A 22,343-nucleotide genomic window follows, 5' to 3' on the forward strand; every position below is an offset into this window, starting at 1 on the left:
TTACCGCCGTGCGTTCACTCGAGCCGGGAGACGATTTGACTTTTTATTTTACTCCGTGAGGTCAAATGTCAAAGTGCCCCCTTACTGAGCACCTTGGCCAGGAATTTAACCCGGGTTTTAACGTATCATGTGAATCACCGCACACACACACACTCACCTGTGTATGTACTAATGTGTCAGATATATGCGCAGGCTGTCATCATTCATACTAGCCCTGCGATTCAATGAATCGTCACACTTTGGGCCCACGATTCAATTAAAATATCCCTTCTTGTTTATACCGATGCCTGCTACAGCACAGATTTACGGAATTTCAACGAGACCCACATCTCTGCTTTATTGACATGTGCAAGGCCTATAATGCCATCAATAAGCCAGGGCTTTGGGTTATTATTTGTGCTTTCGGGGCCCCTGATTTTCTTCTCACGATCAATAAGGACCTTCATGATGGTGGGCAGGCCCGGGTAAAGCTGCGTGGCTGGGATTTAGAGTAATTTTCTATTCACCTTGGGGGGCGACAGGCATGTCCTCTTGCCCCTACACTATTTAACAACTTTATTGACCAAGTAGTCTGAGAATGCCTCTACCAGTGATATTTAAATATTAAATGTGGTGATAAAACAAGGGTCATCAATCTCCCGGTGCGGTCAAGGGATGGGTCCCGACTGCTCAACCATGCCCATGTGTGCTGATGACCTGGTAATTGCTGTTCACTTGGTGAAGGAGTTGGATAATTTGCTGGTGAACCTGGAGCATGCCTCTAAGAGGTGGGACCTTACCTTCATCCATACAAAAAACGAAGTACTTGTCTGGGTACTTTATATACACCTTCACCGGCCTGATCCATCCTGGGTTTAATCCAGACTGGATTGTATGAGGAGCTCACAGATTCTTGAAATATCTGGACGCGGTCCCATCCGTGAGCTCCTGTCATCCGTATGCCCAGCCACCGCATGCCCAAGCAGCTTCTGCTTGGCTGAAACGAGGGGGCCAAGTGAGCGGCCATGGGCTGAACAGGAGATGGAGGGGCTGATTTGATATAAAGTGGCAGCCAAAGGAGGAAACACACTCGATAGGTCGTCCACCGTAGAAATGCAGCGATTAAATCCCCTTGTGTGTGCGGGTGATAGATGTTTATTGCAATTGACGTTTTGGGCCTATGGGCCAGCAACCGCGCGAACAAAGAAATAAATAATGATCCGTACATCCACGTTGGAAGGTGACGTCTCAGGGAGACCGTCATGCAGCAGTGGATAGCTCATGGAAGGTGACGTCTCAAGGAGACCTTCATGCAGCAGTGGATAGCTCATGGCAGCTGATGATACTCATGATGTGTGCCTACAGGAGCAGGTGGAGTACCTCTTCTTGTTCGTGTTCACGCTGGAGGCTCTGCTGAAGATCGTGGCGTACGGGTTCTTCTTCCACCAGTACGCGTACCTGCGCAGCGGGTGGAACATCATGGACTTCATCATCGTCGTCGTGGGGTCAGATCCCGCTCGGCGGGGAACGCACCGCAATCACCACCACCATGAACACCACCACCGCAAGCGACACCACCACCACGAGCACCGCAATCACCACCACCATGAACACAACCACCGCAAGCGACACCACCACCACGAGCACCACAAGCACCACCACAATCGGCACCGGAAGCACAACCCACCACCACCACAAGCATCACCAACCACGAAAAGCGACATCGTCATGAGCAGCAGCACCACCACCACGACTACCACCAACAACACAAACACCATCACCACCACCACCACCACAAGCATCACTAACCACCACGAGAGCCATCAGCACGTTCCACATCATCATGAGCAGCAGCAGCAGCACCACTACCACGACCATCACCAACAACACAAACACCATCACCACTATCACCACCACCGCCACGAGCACCACCACCATGATTCTAATTAAAATTAACGTGTCAATGACGGTTCTAATGACGATACCGATGAGTTTTCACAATGATGTACAGTATCTGATTAAGATAATTCTAATAACAATGATGAGAGTCCTAATGATAACTATAATTTAAGTCTAATGGCAAATGACGGTGACCCTAAAGACGATGACAGTGGTTTAAAATGACAATTTAATATCTCTGTGACCATCGTAATGATGGTGATTTTCAATTATGCTGAAGCGTATGAACCCCATTGACAGGCACAATTATTTTTTGACAAAGATGAATCTCATGATACAAATAACTGACAATGACGATGACGATGGTTTTCCATGATAATTAATGTGACGCTCCTAATGACAGCCATAACAATAAGGGCGGTGACAGTCACTCAACTCGGGCAGTGGTGATGGGTACACGCACGTGGCCTGTAATCCGGCACTCTGGAGGCAGCGAGGGTTGGTGGATCACCACCCTAACCCCAAGGGCAGTCGAGGAGGTACTGTACCCTGGCTCACCAGGATAAGGCGGTATACCAAAGTGTGGACTAATATCCATCTGTTCTATCTGCCTCTCTCGCGCAACCCGTGGCTTTTCTCCGGGTGCTCCGGTTTCTTCCCACGCATGTAAGCACTCGACAGTTGTCTAAAAGAACATCGTAATGCATAGAGGACGGCAGAGCTTGGGCTCACCGCCTGGACGCTGCCTTCCAGCTCGTCTTCCGTTCCTCGGCGACTGTTCGAGATGCGATGCGCTTGATTGACGACAACGACACTTTGTACGAAACCAAACACGGCGATGACGACAATGACGATGAGAGAGCGATGCTCGCGACGATGACGACGACGATGATGATGATGGTGTTGACGGTGCCGATGGCAGCGTGCTGAGCGTGTGGCTGGAGGCCACGTCCCCGCAGCCCGACCCGGGCCTGCCGAGCGGGAACAGCGTGGGCTTCGACGTGAAGGCGCTGCGTGCCTTCCGCGTGCTCAGGCCGCTCCGACTCGTGTCAGGTGTGTCCAGTAAGTAGCACACTGACTCTACTAAGCACCAACAACTGGCTTGCGGTGACTGCGTGTTTCCGTCTCCCCGCCCCGTCCCCGTGCGTCCGGTCCGGGTTACGAACGGAGCGGCGACGTCGCCGCCGCTTGCGTCCGTCTCCGTGCAACTGTGTCCCCCCCCCCCCGCTACGTGCGCACCTCGAATTTGTCCCCCTGTGTTTGTCGTAAGTGCGCCTTCGCCAGGCACCGAGTGAGCGTTGCTGCTGTTGTTGTTGCTGTTGTTGTTCGTGTGGGGAGCGGTGGTGTAGCGGTGAGCGCTACGCTGCGCTATGAACCCGGCGACCCGGGTTCGATTCCCGCTCAGGGCCGACACCGGTGACGATTATTTGAACCGGTCCTGGGCCTCCCCTAGGTCGACTCAGCCTCGAATGAGTACCTGGTGCAGTGTGTAAACATCGCCCCTGGGGAGACAAAGGCGGTCGGGCGTGGTGCTGGCCACCCACCCCCTAGTGTACCGTTTGCTCGCTTACAGCACTTGCCTATTAAGGCTATACAGGGGATCTTTGTCTTTGTGGCACACACGGTGGGGAGCGGTGGCGCAGTGGTAAGCGTGCTGTGCTACGAACCCGGTGGCCCGAGTTCGATTCACGCTCACGGTTCACATCAGTGACGATTATCTGAACTGGTCCTGGGCCTCCCCGAGACTGACTCAGCCATGCTGTCCTTAATAGGTGCTCGCTAAAAGCTCTTGCCCCAACGTTATTTAAGGCTACATGGGGGGTCTTTATCTTCATGTGTATGTGTATATGTCCTGTATATATATATGTCATGGTATTATGTAAGTATGTGTGTGTGTACCTGTACTTTGGCATTGTATATGTGTGTATGATGGCTCGTGTATTTTGGTATTGGTGGTGCACGCATGTGCGTGTATACGTGTGTGGGTGTTCTGCATCTGCATGCGCGTGCGTGTGTGTGTGTGCACGCGTGTGTCTTGCGGTGCCCGCTGCATGCCCCAGCTCACGCGTGCTTTGGTCCCGCTCCCTCTCACCCCTTGGGTCATGCCCGCGCTTTAAGAGCCTGATGGGGTTTTGCGCGTTAAGGGTCCGTTGGGCAGCGTAGATTTCACTGTGCACAACACACACGTACACACACAGCACGCTCGTAGACAAAGATTAAGATCCCTCCCCCCCCTTCTGTTGGGGCAAGTGCTGTTAGAGAGCACCTATTTAGGCCGGCACGGCACACGAGGGGGTGGGTTGCAAGCACTATGCAAGGCCGCCTTTGTCTCCCCACTGCTGATGTTTACACACTGCACCAGGTACTCATTTAAGGCTGAATTGACCTAGGGAAGGCCCTGGGGCAGTTCAAATATTCGCTGCTGTTTTTGGCCATTAGCGGGAATTGAACCGTGGGTCGCTGGGTTAGTGATGCAGTGCACTAACCGCTGCACCACCGTTCCCCACGATACATATCCATATGCACACACACACACGCAAAGTAAATCTACCACATGCTCCCAGCTGCTTGGAGCTCCGCGCTCAGCTCAAATGCTTTGAGTTGGGCCCACGCTCAGCCTCTGCCTTCGGTCATGCACGGGTCAGGTGACCACTGCATGGGCAATGTCGAACTCTGATGACGGCACAAGGGTGGCGGCACAGCAGACTCGAACGCGGTGGCACGCGAAGACGTTCGTGCCACAGCAGCGAGAGGACGGTCACAAAATGAACTTTGGCCTGAACTTTTCCCACCGTCGCCACGGCTTAAGTAGGAAACTGTGCCCACAGAGGGGAGGATGGTGGGGGTGGTTGGCGGTTGTGCACACGGATCTCTGGCGTGTCGTGCCTGAGGTCGTGCTGCATGTCTCACATCGTGGAGCCGCGCAGCACGAACACCGCGTAACAAACAACAAATGCGGGAACGTGGTGCAGTAGGGTCACTTTTGTACCCAGTGTGCACTGCTCGCCACTGCTCACCTCTCCTTCTCTCAGTGGGTTCTGTGCCTACTTAAGCCCACGACAGCGATGCTGTGGAAATTTCAGACTTGACGATAGCTGGGAACTCCGTGCCGTCGTCGAAACCGTGTTCGGTAATAAAGAAATATAAAGGTCTGGTGTGTACCCCAACTTGTTACCATGACGACCGATACCCTGGTTTAATTCCATAGCAATGGTAGTAAATGTCCCTTTATCCAGACGAACCCTTGCTGGGTAGGAAAATGGGCTCATAGGCAGGGATTCATTTCAGCTGGGTCTGACCGGGGTGGGCGACACGGGTAAAATATTCCTGCACTCGGCACACCGCGTCAAGTATAACCTCTCGCTGTGGCTGGGCCTAAGACGGGGCACGCTCCACCTACTCCAGCTGTTTGCAGTGATACATTGAGCCCTGTCCATTAGGCAGTTTGTCATTAAAAAAAAGGTCAGTCGTTTACTAGAACATAAGAAAAATACATATTATAAATAGATAAATGAGAACAGATTTAAATTTTGAAAAGGTTTTTTTTTTTTAATCCAGGAAAGCCTCGCCATGTCTCAGGATTCTCGCTTTAATCCCAGGAGGGCGCTGCATTTGTCGATGTTTGGTCAATTAAGAAATGTAAAATCTGTAAACATGTGAAAATCCCGTGGATTTCATCCGGCTCTTGTGGCTAAAGCAGTGACAGTTCCCATCCTTCCTTCCTACTGAATCAATTAACCACACTAATTAATTTAACCCCAATTTGAGATTTTTTTTCTCTCTCTCTCTCACGTGTACCAAGGTAAGGTACACTCGTGTGCTTCCCCCCAAAGTTGTCTTTTGTCTTTTTTCTTGGTTTGATTCCACCCCCCCCATCGCCCCCTCCGCCCTTGCCCCCTTCCTTTTGGGATACTGATTATCTGAATATATATTTGTATCAATGATACGTCTTTTATTTTGAGAACGAAGCGATAGTAGATGGACCATTGCCGAAGATCGCACAGGTTTTTATTACGGGACATGTCGGTGGACTGTGAGTATTCAAATAAACAAACAAGGATCCGTTTTTTTAAACAACATATACAAAGTAAATCATATTTTTGGTTCTTTCGGTAAAGTCACGTAGAAGGAAAATAATAAAATAATAAAAATATAAAATAAATTATTTTAAATTTTCTTGCTGTGGATTTCACACCTGATGATGATTGCTTGTGTTGCAGTCGAAACGTCGTGAGAATTGTTTTAAATTGTTTTATATTTTTATTATTTTATTATTTCCCTTCTACGTGACTTTACCGAAAGAGCCAAGAATATGAATCCCTGCAGTCACGAAAGCTTTAAATCAAAAGTAAATCGTGTTTAGGTTCATCAGCAGAGAAGGTGCATAATTTCTTCTGGGCCTGTATAGGGCCGGCGAGCCTGGAATCCATTTCCTCACCTTGCACACCACATCCAGTATACCTCTCGGTCTGGCTGTGGACACTTCTATTCACGTGCCACCTGCTCCAGTCTGCCAGCAACCTGTAAAATATTGAAAGCCACCGGTTCATCGTGGCCAAAGCAGTTGATGACACAACACCTCCGCCAACCACTTCCTACCCTGCGTCAAATCCTGCAGCATTGCAGGATATATACGGTGAGAGTTGAACATTTTTTTTTTTATTTAAGTGAGAAATTTGGTATAGGTCTAACGAACAATTCGGCGTTCGGATTTTCCATTCAAAAATCGATTGAACAATGCTGATGAGCCTCGGAAAAGTTGAACCCCTGCTTTGAGGACCGCTGGAGTATTCCTGCTTAAGCGAATACCGGTGGCAAACATCGGTGCGCAGGGCATTGTCGGCCGATGGACTGCCAGGTCACTTTCTTGAGGTGTGAACGATCGTGTTGGTGCTGAAGCGGACCCTTGTTTGTTTATTGATTCAAATAGAGAATTGTGCAATCGCCAAGCCGGTGCTTTGAGCAGAAGTATATCTGTCTGCCATTCGGGCCATCAGAGATGGCCTAGCTGCTGGTCAGGGAAGGTATACATGCCAATGCCAGACAGCATATACACACACTGGTCGAGACGTGGTATTTATTCCCCATCAATAACGGTATAATCTGCCAGTCAGAGATGGTATTCCTACCGGTTGGAGACGGTCGGACATGGTGTGTATACCGGACCGAGACGGTGTGTATACTGGACAGAGACGGTGTGTATACCGGTCAGAGACGGCGTGTTTGCCGGTCGCCTTTGAGCTCTTGCCGTCGTTGCTCTGCTTTGCTTTGTTGCTGCGAATGGCATCGACTGTGTTGTGACGCCGCTTGGGGGTCTGTTTCTCTCTTTCTCTCTTTCTCTCTCTCTGTCTCTCTCTGTGTCTCTGTATTTGTGTCTTCCGTCTGTTTTTGTCTCCCCATGTCTGTGGCCGTCTCTCTCTCTTTGTTATTTCTCTATGTCTCTGTTTTTGTCTGTCTGTCTCTCTGTCTGTCTCTCGTTCTGTGTCTCGGTACGTCTCTATGTCTCTCTCCCTCTCTGTATATCTCTGTGTACATTTTCTCCCTCCGCACTCGCTGCCCTGCCCTGCTCTACCCTGCCTTGCCCCTATTCTCCCTTGCCCCGTACGGTCATGCCATGCCCTCCCCTGCCGTGCCTTGTGGGCCATGCCGTGCACTGGAATGCCCGGCCCTGCAATGCCCATGCCTTGAACTGCCTGGCCGTGTCCGGACGTGCCCTGCCGGCCATGCTCTGCAATGTCGACGGTGCCAATGCTTCACATTGGCCATGCCATGCCCTGAAATGCCTGGCCATGCCCTTGCCTTGATTTGAAATGCCCACCCATGCCATGCCAATGCCATGCCATGCCAATGCCATGCCTGTCCGGCCAAATCCTTTCGGTCGCTGCCCTTGGCTGGCACCCAAATGCCCGCCCTCATGACCCAATGCCCGGAACCCTTACCCCCCACCTACCTACTTACCCCACCTACCCACCTGCCCGCCGACCCAACCATCCTGCCTGCCCATGCCACCGTGATCCACCAACCCTGGCCCCACGCCGCACGCCGCCGGGGCGCGCCAGGCCTCACGGTGGTGCTGGACAGCATCCTCATGTCGATGGTGCCACTGCTGCACATCGCGCTGCTCGTGCTCTTCATGGTGATGATCTACGCCATCATCGGCCTCGAGCTCTTCATGGGGAAACTGCACAAGACCTGTTACTACGAGGGGACGCGTGCGTGCACGCACACACACACACACGCACAACAAACACAAAGATTACCCGTACAGCCTTAGCAGACTTTTGGGGCAAGTGCTGTTAGCAAGGAGCACCTATGAAGGCCTGCACGGTACACGAGGGAGTGGCCTTTGATGTTTGCACACTGCACGACATGGCCTAGGGGAGGTCCCAGGAACGGATACAATATTCACGACTTTCATTGATCGTGAGTGGGTTTCGAACGCAGGTCGCCGGGTTCGTAGTGCATTGCGCTAACCGCTGCGCCACCGTTCCCCACACATAGGAGCGCACACACACACGCACACACACGCACACACACACGCACACACACACACACGCACACACAAGCACACACACGCACACACACACGCACACACACGCACACACACGCACACACACACGCACACACACACGCACACACACACGCACACACACGCACGCACACACACGCACACACACGCACACACACGCACACACACACGCACACACACGCACACACGCGCACACACGCGCACACACACGCGCACACACACGCGCACACACACGCGCACACACACGCGCACACACACGCGCACACACGCACACGCACGCACACGCACACACACACACGGGTACGGCGGTAGCTGTCGCATTCAGAATGTTGTGAGTTCAAACCTCGGTTGGAGGGTCACCTCAGCCCATCAATCCACCAGGCCCGATAAAACTAGTACCACTTTGTGGGGAAGTCAGCAGTTGGTTGCCCTATGAAAAACACTTGCCCACCGCCATAGGAATGTGGAATTTCCACCACTGGCTCAGGGCTATCAATAGGAGATGAGCAGTGATGCCTCTGCTCGTTGGAGGAGAAGTCACTTTACTCTTTCGACACACACACACGACGGCTTAGAACACCCGTTTCGTTTGTGCATGGTAGGTGACACGACCCAGCGGTTGCTCGTTTGCAGGGTCACGGTTCTAATCCAGCGGCAGCCCTGGTTATTACTGCCGGCGTAATAATAACAACAGCCGTAAAAACACCACGGGCCGTCTGCTTACAGTGGACGTTAAAGATCCCCTGACACCATTGGATGCCGGCGTCGGAGTCCAAATTCGAAAATGACAACGAAAATCATTCAGCTGGGATCACACACACACACACACGGCCACAATCGTCGCCCCCCCCCTACTTACAGACTGATGCCCCCAGTCACTCTTAGTGAAATGAGACGCACCGTGGCCTCTCACTGCGGGTGGCAAGGTGATGTTATCTCCCTCGCCTGGTGTGCAGGAGGTCCGTGGGTTTGAATCTGGACCCTGCTTATTCTCTTTCTCTCCCCCTCCGTGGTGGTCACGTAGATTTTTCTCCGGGTTCTCCTGGTTTTTTCCCCTCCACATTTACTAACAACATGCGTCTAGATTGTTTACGCTATACCATAAATTCCCACGTGTGATGAGACATTTTGAGCTACCAGCTCGCCTCTGAAAAAGAGCTAATAGCTCAGTGGGCTTTCCCTAGTAGAATACAAATTGGTCTAATTTATAAGTGCACCTGGTTAAACCACGTAAACTCGAAACTTGATGATGCTCAACTCCCGAATCATCTCCGCCCCACCCCCCAAACTGCAATCGAAATCTCCCCCCCTCTCCCTACCTAGAGATGGTGGCCGAGGATAAACCCGCCCCCTGCGCCTTCGCCGGCAATGGGCGCTTCTGCACCATCAACGGCACGGTGTGCGAAGGCGGCTGGGAGGGCCCCAACATGGGCATCACCAACTTCGACAACTTCGGGTTCGCCATGCTCACCGTCTACCAGTGCATCACCACCGAGGGCTGGACCGACGTGCTCTACTGGGTGAGCAAGCGGGCGCACTGGCGGGCGGGCGGGTGGGTGAGCGGGTGAGCGGGCGCATGCATGGGCGAGCGGATGAGCGAGTGGAAGAGATGAGCGGGCGAGTGTGCGCGCGATCGAGCGAGCGGGCACACTAGAGGGTGAGCAGACGCATGCGTGGGTCGAGCAGATGAGCGAGTGGACAGGTGAGTGTGCGAGCGGGCACGAGCGGGTAAGCGGGCGCAGGAGCGGGTGGGCGAGTAGGCGGGTGTGCGAGTGGGCGAGTGCATGCGTGGGCAAGTAGATGAGCGAGTGGACGGATGAGCAGGTGAGCAGGCACATGAGCGTGCACCCCCTTCTGCTCCCCCCCCCACCACCACTCTCTACGGTGGAAGTTTGGGGGGGGTGTGGAAATATTTTTTGGAGCTCAGCCTGAAAATCAAGCTCTGATCACTGCTATACAAAGCACACAATCAGCTGAAATGCTGTTGTCGTATCTGGGTGTGTATGTATGCGTTTGTGTCTGCGTGTGTATGCATGCGTCTCTGTGTATGTGTGTCTGTGGGTAGCGATAGTGCAGCGCTTAGCGCTGCCGCGCTACAAACCCAGTGATTCGAGTTCTATTCCCGTTCACAGCCAACACTGGTGATGATTATCTAAACCAGTCATGGGCCTCCCCTAGGTCGACTTAGCCTCAAATGACTATCTGGTACGATGTGTAAACATCGCCAATAGGGAGACAAAGGTGGCCGGGCGTGATGTTGGCCACCTCGTGTGCTGTGCCGGCATTCTTAGGTGCTCGCTAACAGCACTTGCCCCAACAGTCTATTAAAGCTATATGGGGGGAATCTTTGTCTTTGTGCGCGTGTCTGTGCTCGTGTCTGTGCGTGTGTGTCTGTGCGTGTGTCTGTGTGTGGTGTGTCTGTGCGTGTGTGTCTGTGCGTCTGTGCGTGTGCGTATGTGCGTGTGTGTCTGTGCGGTGTCTGTGCAGGTGAACGATGCGATTGGAAACGAGTGGCCATGGATTTACTTTGTCACGCTCATCATCCTGGGCTCCTTCTTCGTCCTCAACCTGGTGCTGGGGGTGCTGAGTGGGTGAGGGCACGAGCACAGAGGCACGCACACCGGTGGCACCTCTGCCATGCTGATCGCGATGATGGTGCTTACGATAACGACGCTGACGATTACCAAGATGATGATGACGATGCTGATGATGATGATGTTGGCGATAACGGTGGCGATCACGACGGTAACGACGCTCGCTGTGTTGACGATGAAAACGATGGTCACGAAGGTGACTGATAACAACGGAGATTACGTTCGCGTTGAGTTGATGACAGTGGTAACAATAAAGGCGACGACAATTACCACGCTGATGACGGCAGTGATAACGACGGCGATGACGACGTTGACGTTGACAATGGTGTTGGTGACGCCGTACGGTGACCACAACGCGGCGCAGGGAGTTCTCGAAGGAGCGCGAGAAAGCGAAGGCCCGAGGACGCTTCCAGATGCTGCGCGAGCAGCAGCAGATCAGCACGGACCTGCGCGGGTACCTCGACTGGATCACGCACGCTGAGGACATCGAGCCGGACCACCACGACGGTGCCGACAAGGGCCGCTCCGGTGAGGTGTTGGTGGTCGTGATCGTGGTGGTGGCGGTGATGGAGGTGGCGGTGATGATGAGAATCATAATGGTGGTGGTGGTGGTGGTGATGGAGGTGATGGTGGTGACAAGCATGGTGGTCATTGATGGTTACGGGGAGGGTAGTGGTGGTGGTGGTGGTCATGTATTGACAATGGTTGATGATGGTGAGGGTAGTGATGGTTGAAATCACAGTGGTGGTGGTGGTGATGATGATGATGATAATAATGGTGGTGGTGATGTTTGTGGTGCTAGTAACGGTAGTCAAATGATATTGATGGTGGAAGTTATGATAGTGGTGGTCATGTGATGATTATGTTCATAGTTAGGTGGATAATAATTATTATTTATGGTGATGATGATTAAGGCGAAGGTAATGATGATTGTGGTGGTGATGATGGAGATGATGATGGTGATATTGTTTGTGTGATGTCAGGCAGCGTTGGGGATTCGGAGTCGATAGCGGATGAACCCCTCGCTCCAGGAGATGCAGAAGTCATGGCTTTTTGTAAAAACTTGGGGTAATCACACATGCAGACACACACACAAGACAAATATCCCCCATATAGCCTTTGCATACTTTTGAGGCAAGTGCTGTTAATGAGCACCTATAGAGGCCGGTTTGGCACACGAGGCGGTGGGTGAGGACCTGGTGCGGTTTGTAAACGTCGGGGCGACGTTTACAAACCGCATCAGGTACTCATTGAGGCTGAGTCGACCTAGGGGAGGCCCACAACCGGTTCAGATAATCGTCACCGGTGGTGGTCGCGAGCGGGAATCGAACTCGGGTCGCCGGGTTCGTGGCACGGCAACACTAACCACTGCACTACCGCTCTCCCATACACAGAGACACACATAATGAAATCACATTTAAACAACACGAAATTATACGTACACACGGATACACGTGCACGCGTGCGTACGTGTGTGCACGCGCGCTCGTGCCGCGCGTCTCTCTACAGGCACCGCTGGCGCCGACTCCACCGCCAGTCCCGGCGCCGGTGCCGCGCGGCGGTGAAGTCCAACGCCTTCTACTGGCTCGTCGTCACGCTGGTGACGCTCAACACGCTGGCCATCGCCACCGAGCACTACAGCCAGCCCGCCTGGCTCACCAGCGTGCAAGGTGCTCGTGCGCCCACTCTCACTCACCCACTCAGTCACCCACTCAGTCACTCACTCACCCACTCAGTCACTCACCCACTCACTCAGTCACTCACTCACTCACCCACTCACCCACTCACTCACTAACTCACTACAGCCAGCCCGCCTGGCTCACCAGCGTGCAAGATGCTCGTGCGCCCACTCTCACTCACCCACTCAGTCACTCACCCACTCAGTCACCCACTCACCCACTCACTCACTCACCCACTCACTCACCCACTCACTTACCCACTCAGTCACTCACTCACTCACTAACTCACTACAGCCAGCCCGCCTGGCTCACCAGCGTGCAAGATGCTCGTGCGCCCACTCTCACTCACCCACTCAGTCACTCACCCACTCAGTCACCCACTCACCCACTCACTCACTCACCCACTCACTCACCCACTCACTTACCCACTCAGTCACTCACTCACTCACTCACTCACTAACTCACTACAGCCAGCCCGCCTGGCTCACCAGCGTGCAAGGTGCTCGTGCGCCCACTCTCACTCACCCACTCAGTCACTCACCCACTCAGTCACCCACTCACCCACTCACTCACTCACCCACTCACTCACCCACTCACTTACCCACTCAGTCACTCACTCACTCACTAACTCACTACAGCCAGCCCGCCTGGCTCACCAGCGTGCAAGGTGCTTGTGCGCCCACTCTCACTCACCCACTCAGTCACCCACTCAGTCACCCACTCACTCACTCACTCACTCACCCACTCACCCACTCACCCACTCACTCACCCACTCAGTCACTCACCCACTCACTCACTCATCCACTCACTCACCCACTCAGTCACTCACCCACTCACTCACTCATCCACTCACTCACCCACTCAGTCACTCACCCACTCAGTCACCCACTCAGTCACCCACTCACTCACTCACCCACTCACCCACTCACTCACCCACTCAGTCACTCACCCACTCACTCACTCATCCACTCACTCACCCACTCAGTCACTCACCCACTCACCCACTCACTCACCCACTCACTCACTCACCCATTCACTCACCCACTCACTCACTCAGTCACTCACCCACTCACTCACCCACTCAGTCACCCACTCAGTCACCCACTCACTCAACAACAACCGCCATTCGCCACTAAGTGGCGGTGACGTCACCACGACGCTTGTGCCAGGCCATGTGCACCCTGAGGCCACGTGAAGTGTCGAACGCCCGCTGGCAGGAGGTCACGGGGCAGACCCAGGTGCCACGGGTCGACTGACCGAGATGACCGAGATGACTGGCTGATGCACCACCTGTGCCCCCTACTGTGCCAACTTGCTGTGCTTTAGCCACCCGGCGCTCCGCTCGTTGTTGTGAGCGTCGCTCCTCCGCCCTCCGTTGTTGTTGGAGGGCGACTGCCTCCAACTGCCCAGTAGCGTCCTTCACGAGCCTCCTCCACTGAGGCCGATCTTGACACCGCTGGTACCAGTCATCGGCAAGTCCACTCAGCTCCACGTCCTCCTGTACCACATCACTCCATCTCTTCTCTAGCCCGTGCCGCGCCCGTTTAGCCCCCTCGATCCGGCCGAACAAAAGCTGTTTAGGCATGCGGTGGCTGGGCATGCGGGCTACATGACCCAGCCAACGCAGCCTTGCCTGCCGGAGGAGCTCACTGATGGGACTTTGCCCAGATCTTTCAAGGACTTGTGAGCTCCTCACACAATCCAGCCTGGTTAAACCCAGGATGGATCGTAGGCAGGCCAGCCTAAATGTTTCCAACCGGCGAAGATGCTCCACTAGGGGGGTCCACGTTTCGCAAGCGTAGAGAAGGGAGGGAATGACCGTGGCCGAGAAGACCTGAAGCTTCGTGCGGAGCGACAGACCAGGTAGCTTCCACACAGCGTTACGCAACCGATGAAAAGATATTGCCGCTCGACTGATTCGGAGTGAGACCTCTGCTGATAAACTGGAGCCGGTCATAAGCACACTGCCCAGGTATGGGAAACTCTCCACTCTCTCAACAACTGCCCCATCACCGATTGGGAGTTGTGGGGGTGGAGTGCCCGATGGTACAAAATACCCAGGCAGGTGCTTAGTTTTGGTGGGGCTGATGGTAAGGCCCCACCTCTTAGTGGCACGCTCCAGTCTCAGCAGCAGCGTCTCCAACTCACTCACCCACTCACTCACCCACTCATCCACTCACTCACTCACTCACCCACTCACTAACTAACTACAGCCAATCCGCCTGGCTCACCAGCGTGCAAGGTGCCCGCCCACTCACTCACGAACCCACCATCTCCCCTTCTCCCCATCTCCCCATCTCCCCGTCTTACCGTCTCCCCGTCTCCCCGTCTCCCCCATCTCCCCCATCTCCCCCATCTCCCCCGTCTCCCCCATCTCCCCATCTCCCCCACCACTCTCCGTCTCCCCATCTCCCCATGATCGCAGACATCGCGAACAAGGTCTTCCTGACGCTCTTCACAATGGAGATGCTGCTCAAGATGTACAGCCTGGGCCTGCAGCCGTACTTCGTGTCGCTGTTCAACCGCTTCGACTGCTTCGTCGTGTTCACCGGCATCGTGGAGCTGCTGCTCGTGCAGCTGCGGGTCATGAACCCGCTCGGCATCTCCGTGCTCCGCTGCGTGCGCCTCTTGCGCATATTCAAGGTCACCAAGTGAGCGGCCCGTTTGGTGGGGGGGAGGCAGGGGTGCTGTGGGGGGGCGGGGGGGCTCGTGGTGGGTACAGGATGGGGTATGGACCGGGATTTGCGTTGGGGTGGTGCGGAGGATATAGAGGCGTGTGTACGGGGAGAACATGGATATGTGCGGGGGGATATGAGGGATGTTGAGGGGGGGGTGTCGTGGGGTGGGATGGAAGTGTATGGGAGACGTGGAGGTGTGTGGAAGTTCGTGGGGAGATGGGGTGGGTATGGGGGAGACAAAGGGTGGCGTGGCGGGGGGGACATCAGGGGCAAGTGCACAGGGAATGAGGGTGATGGAGGGATAATACAAAATGTTAAAAGCTCTTAAAGAAGTACGGAGAGGCGCGTGCTGGGAATTATACTGAGAAACCTCTAACTTCTCGATGAGAAAACAAAACAAAACAAATACAATTCAATCATAGCAAGTCAGGTTTTAGGGGAAAAAAACATTTTCTGGTGTTAATACACTTACCATCACTTATTTGGGGGCTCCATTTTTCACTCTCAAACACTACAAATCATTGGACTGTCATGCAGCAGACAAGGGCGAGTTTACTTTTGGATAAATAGGAGGTGAGGGGGGTTACTAAATTAGTTTGCGTTGCAGCAATAGGAGACTAATGTCCATGACTTAGGCGTCAAGGTCGAGATCGAACCCACGACCTGCTGCATACCAGGCGAGGCAGGTAACATCTCGCGAGATGTTCTCACCCGGTGAGCGAACCTGAAACTTGACGACGACGACGACGACATCACGACTGACGGGCGGCGTGTGCGCAGGTACTGGCGCTCGCTGAGTAACCTCGTGGCGTCGCTGCTCAACTCGATGCGCTCCATCGCGTCGCTGCTGCTGCTCCTCTTCCTCACCATCATCATCTTCGCGCTGCTCGGCATGCAGCTGTTCGGCGGACGCTTCCGCTTCGCGCGCAACAGCAACGTGCGCAGCAACTTCGACAACTTCCCGCAGGCGCTCATCACCGTGTTCCAGGTGCGCGTCGGGGGTCACGTGGGGCCCGGCCACAAGCGCCGACCCCCGACCCCTCCCGACATTAACCGTAGCCCTGACTCGAACCTTGACGCTGAGCTCTTGAGGTTGTGGCCCAAATTCTGACTCTGAACCCTAACCTAAGGCCCTAATGTTAATACAGACCTTAAACCTGTCCTCTGCTCCATTGGAACCTCATTTTCCAGTATTTTTTTTTACCCTTCTATCTGGCAACAAAACTGACACCTTTTAACAAGGAGTCATGTTTACATAGACCACAATACCTGCAGTCATAATGCAAACAAAAAACATAACTCTGATAATGTGCACTGTCCTTTAAGTTGATTGGTCCACACCCGAGACAGCTTTCCTTAGAGCCTAGTCTCACATGGGTTGGACCAGATGACGCCAAAAGGCGCACGTGCACATTATCAGAGTTATGTTTTTTGTTTGCATTATGGCTGCAGGTATTGTGGTCTATGTAAACATGACTCCTTGTAAAAAGGTGTCAGTTTTGTTGCCAGATAGAAGGGTAAAAAACCAACTGTCCTCTGCTGTTACAAGGGATGCAGACCCTAATGCTGTCCCTTGCTGCAAGCAATAACCTGTCAGGGTTATTGAACCCGGGATAGGTTAGAGCCAGGGTCAGTTTATGACCTAACCCTGATTATAACCCTGACACTCTAACCCTGACCCTAACCTAATCACAACACGCCTCCCCTACCGTAACCCTTCAAACATTAACCCTAACTCTGACTCTACCCCCAATCTCGTGCATGATGTCATTGTTATCGGGCCTTCTCTTGCACAGCACCCAAGTTTAGCAATGCCCTTAAAACCAAATATTTATATTCCAAATGCACCTTCTATAGAGTGTGGTTTTAAGACCACACTGTAGGATCACCTCGGCCACATGTTGCTATGAATACCACAGCTAAGCTCCGTTATGCGTGAGGCTGCATGCGCGGTTTCTCGACATTGCCGTCTTTGGCAGGATTTTTTGTAAGAACTGTTAATTGTTTATCCTGTTTGCGGTCAGTTCTGGCATTTGTTTTGTACAAATGCGTTTTTGCTCTTGGTCGTTGGCACGTTCCCACCGTGCAATGCCCTTGCAACTGCCGCCTCTGCCGACGTTCTTGAGCTGTGGTCGTCCTTGTCAAAGAGCTGCTTAGCTCAGTCAAGGGGGGCCTTGCCGGCCGCAACAACGAAGGCCGACTCCGAGCGCTCTGCCTCAGGTGCTGACGGGCGAGGACTGGGAGACGGTGATGCACGCGGCCATCAACGCGTACGGCGGACCGTCGTTCTCGGGCACGCTCGTCTGCATCTACTTCGTCATCCTCTTCAGCATCGGCAACTGTATCCTGGTGTCTGGGGGGGGGGGGGGGGGGGCGAGGGCGGGGGACGGTGGGGAAAGTGGTGGGCGGGGAAAGGCAGGGCGGCCAGGACCAGGCCAGAGCCTGTGGGGCCTAGTCCGCTTGACTTAACGTTTTCAATATTTCTTTGGTAATGCTGTGTTGGCAGTGGTGCACAAGCGCAAGCAACAAATGTTCAACACGTTTGTCAATAACATGTAACAATACAAAGTATACAAGAGGCAATGTTTCAGGCAATGACCTGTCTCCCATAGGACGTGAAAAAGAATGCACACGTGCTATGAAGAAGGGCCATTTCCTGAAACATCGGCTAATTGATGTACTTTTTCGTTAAAATTGTGTTTCTGCACCACTGCCAACGCCGCAATTTTGTTGATTAATTTGTGGAAAAAACCTTCTGCGGAATCTCTCAATCTCCCTTGTTGCTCGGCACGACGTCCGACGTTTCACTCCACGTGCTGGGAGCTCCTTCCTGAACTGCTGCTGTCGGTCCCATTGTTAATGTTGCTGCTGCTGCTGTTGTTGTTTTGTTAAAAGCGCAGCGTTGTTCAAATATCTTGCCTAAACAATCCATTGGTGCTGGCACATCTCATTTGCAAGGGGTGTCAGTTGTCCACGGTGTGAGTTGACACGTGAATAGCAAACACTTTGTGACACGTATACAGACGTGACAGATTGTTGTTGACATGTGACATGCTGTTATTGCTGTTGGTTCTTGACGTTGGTGTTATTTTTTGCTGTAACCGCTGTTGTAAAACTCAACTATAAAACTATTTTTATTTGACCAGGTAAGACCCACCGAGCTATTTAGCTCTTTTTCAGAAGCGACCTGGCCACAAATGATAGCTCAATGAAGTGGCTTATCAAGTGAAATTTTATAGCAGCCAAATACCCTAAATGCATGTTGATTCTAAATGTGGAGGGAAAAACCGGAGAACCCGGAGAAAAATCCACGCGACCCCAAGGAGAACATACAAACTCGAAATATGCAGCCGTCAGGGTCGGATCCACGACCCCCTGTATACTAGGTGAGGGAGATAACATCTCCCAACCGTGGCGAGAAGCTTAACGCAGCCTCAACGTGACATGTGGCATCCGATTGCGAATTGTTCTTTGACTTAACTGTGAGAGGGTTGAAACAATAACAAGTTTCATTTGATTACCTATATTCTTGGTTCTTTCGGTAAAGTCACGTAGAAGGGAAATAAATAAAAAAAATTATTGCTGTGCTTTTCACACCTGATGATGATTGCTTGTGTTGCAATCGAAACGTCGTGAGAATTTAATTGTTAATTTTTTATTATTTTATTCTTTCCATTCTACGTGACTTTACCGAAAGAACCAATAATATGAATCCTTGCAGTCACGAAAGCTTTAAATCGAAATTTGATTAACTATGTCGGGTGGTGGGAGGGTCCCACGATCCCAAATGTGGCCAGATCAATATATGGCCGAAACAAAGAAGTCAGTCATGAATTGTTATTGCTGCCTTCGTTGTTGTCGATGCTCCCTGACCCCTGGGGCAGACATCCTCTTGAACGTGTTCCTGGCCATCGCTGTGGACAACCTGGCGGACGCCGGCGACCTGACCTCGGCTCAGAGGGAGGCGCAGGCAGAGAAGGAGCGGAGACGGAAGCTCAAGTGGGCGGCGCACAAACACACACCACGCACGCACCACACACACATCACATACACACAACGCACACACACACACCACACACACCACGCACGCACCACACACACATCACATACACACAACGCACACACACACACCACACACACCACGCACGCACCACACACACATCACATACACACAACGCACACACACACACCACACACACCACGCACGCACCACACACACATCACATACACACAACGCACACACACACACCACACACACCACACACACCACGCACGCACCACACACACATCACATACACACAACGCACGCACCACACACCACACACACCACACACACCACGCACGCACCACACACACACCACATACACACAACGCACGCACCACACACCACACACACCACACACACCACGCACGCACCACACACACATCACATACACACAACGCACGCACCACACACCACACACACCACGCACACCACGCACACACACCACGCACACACCACACACACACCACACACACCACGCACAAACACACACCACGCACTCAACGCACGCACACACACCACGCACACACCACACACACACCACACACACCACGCACAAACACACACCACGCACTCAACGCACACACACCACGCACGCACCACGCACGCATCACATACACACAACGCACGCACACACACCACGCACACACACCACGCACGCAACGCACACCACGCACGCTCCACGCACGCACCACACACGCACCACGCACACACACCACGCATGCACGCACCATGCACGCACCACACACGCACCACGCGTGCACCACACGCACACACACACACCACACACACAACGCACGCACACACACCACGCACACACCACACACACCACGCACAACACACACGCACCACGAACCACCATGCACCACACACGCACCACACGCAACACACGTATCACACACACACACCACACACGCACCACACACACACCACACACACACACACCACACACACACCACACACGCACCACCATGCACCACACACGCACCACACGCAACACACACATATCACACACACACACCACACACGCATCACACACACACACCACACACACACCACACACGCATCACACACACCACACACACACCACAAACGCACCACACGCAACACACACGTATCACACACGCACCACACACACACCACAAAAATAACAGCCGCCATTCGCCACAAAGTGGTTGTGGGCGGTAATAGCCACGACTCCCCATACCGAATACAAATATAGACAAAAGACAAACATCCCCCATATAGTCTTACCATACTGTTGGGGAAAGTGCTGTTAACGAGCACACACACATATATGCACAATTGTACCCATTTATATGTGTATCTACACCCGTCTTAAAGTATACACACGTACATGGCTCTGATGCCGTCATCCTTGGACCCCTGATCCAGTGGCGTTGGCGATCGAGTGTGCAGGCGATGCAACTGAACCAAGGTCCCCTGGCCAGAGGGGAGGCCCAGAGGAAATTGGACAGGCCCCCCCCCCCCCCCCAAGTCATTTAATTGCACCAGGCTCCATGCCAGCCACGCGAAACCACTGCCATAGACTCACACAGAGTAAAACATAAATTCACGTCGAGACCCATCGACTGAGCTGTGACTCAACTCGATCGTCGAGTGGAGCGGCTTAATGGTCCCGGCCTGGTCGCCGAATGATACGCAGAACGCTGTCGTGACACCGAGACCCACAGATGTACACAGAGACCCATCCAGACAATTCACGTAGCAGTTGAGCAGTTGAGAATGCAGGCAGTGCAACAGCAAATGGGGAACTGGGGCTACAGTGGCCCAGGCGTTGGGATTTGAAGAAGAGGGGAGTGGGGGGGGGGTGCAAATTGGACCCCATGTAATTCCTTGCACCAGGGCCTTTGGGAGGCTTTTGTCCAGCAGTGAATAGATCAATGGTGATGATAAAGATAATGATTTTCTTTTGATGTACGTCAGGGCATCTCAGAGCGCTTTATGTCGCATCTCACCTCGAACACTTGAATAGGGCGCACCCCTCGGTGGCAGCTGTCCTCGTGAGCAGAACGGTGACCCAGGGCCTGGTCTGCAAACGTGCATTGGTCTTTCCGGTAGGGGGGGGGGGGTGAGGGGATGATGATTGCTGCTTGTGCGTAATCCCAACTCAGTCTGGTTTTCACCCCTTTGCCTTGCGAGCAGGGAGAGCAACCAGGCCGAGAACGAGCTGTCGGGAGCTAACAACGGCCAGGGCAAATCCCGCGGCGAGAAGATCGAGATGAAGGCCCTGCAGGCCGACCAGCCCAAGAAGGTGAGGCCCGTGTGGTCGCGTGGGGTCATGAGCGGCCACAGGGGGTCACGAGCATGTTAGGAGGGGTCACAACGAGGGCTGACGGAGAGCTGTGGCACGCCTCTACCACCATTGGCCCATGTTTCATTATCATCGGCAATGACCTATCCACTGCTAGATGAAAGCCTCTCAAACGCCACCATCGTCTTTCATGGAAACCTCCTTCCCTTTGGGCATGGAGGATGTGCCACAGCCGGGCTCGCCAGGAGAAGGCGGTACATCGAAGTGCGGACTAACATTATCATGTCCTTTCTGCATGGGTTAGTGTTGCTTTCTTGCTAGCACGTGCGCGTTTTCTTCAAGTGCTCCGGTTTCCGCCCACATGTATAAGCACGCAGTAATTGGTGGAAAACATCTTAATATACAGAGGACCGCAGATCTTGAGCACTTGCTGGTAGCGCCGGCTCCTCACTGCCTGGCTTCTGCTGCCGCCTTGCATCTTGGGCTGTATCCTCGGCAGATTGTCAGAGAAGCAATTTGCACTAACGCCGCCTTTGCGATGTATAAAACTAGACATTATTATTTAGTTTTGCTTTACTCGGATTTTTTTTACCAGAAAATTAGTTTTTACAAAATATATTCATTTCTTTTAATCTCTATCATGTGGTATTTTATACAAATGTACGGAT

At 53.0% G+C, this 22,343-nt stretch overlaps 1 protein-coding gene across 2 annotated transcripts in view; it reads left to right on the forward strand.

The window, feature by feature from the left end:
* LOC144943677 (voltage-dependent L-type calcium channel subunit alpha-1D-like) overlaps positions 1 to 22,343 on the forward strand; it is an 86,734-nt gene that overhangs the window by 15,386 nt on the left and 49,005 nt on the right. Inside the window, exons 3-15 of one of the 2 annotated variants that reach the window (XM_078871383.1) lie at positions 1,345 to 1,484; positions 2,801 to 2,940; positions 7,938 to 8,090; positions 9,731 to 9,927; positions 10,895 to 10,998; positions 11,366 to 11,529; positions 11,985 to 12,069; positions 12,511 to 12,671; positions 15,106 to 15,331; positions 16,139 to 16,346; positions 17,579 to 17,699; positions 19,243 to 19,357; positions 21,567 to 21,675. In XM_078871383.1, the coding sequence (XP_078727509.1) occupies positions 1,345 to 1,484; positions 2,801 to 2,940; positions 7,938 to 8,090; positions 9,731 to 9,927; positions 10,895 to 10,998; positions 11,366 to 11,529; positions 11,985 to 12,069; positions 12,511 to 12,671; positions 15,106 to 15,331; positions 16,139 to 16,346; positions 17,579 to 17,699; positions 19,243 to 19,357; positions 21,567 to 21,675 (1,923 nt within the window). The remainder of the gene's footprint in view (positions 1 to 1,344; positions 1,485 to 2,800; positions 2,941 to 7,937; positions 8,091 to 9,730; positions 9,928 to 10,894; positions 10,999 to 11,365; positions 11,530 to 11,984; positions 12,070 to 12,510; positions 12,672 to 15,105; positions 15,332 to 16,138; positions 16,347 to 17,578; positions 17,700 to 19,242; positions 19,358 to 21,566; positions 21,676 to 22,343) is intronic. The other variant, XM_078871384.1, reaches the window with a different exon arrangement.

This window comes from Lampetra fluviatilis, chromosome 32, assembly GCF_964198595.1.
Source record: "Lampetra fluviatilis chromosome 32, kcLamFluv1.1, whole genome shotgun sequence".
NCBI lineage: Eukaryota > Metazoa > Chordata > Hyperoartia > Petromyzontiformes > Petromyzontidae > Lampetra > Lampetra fluviatilis.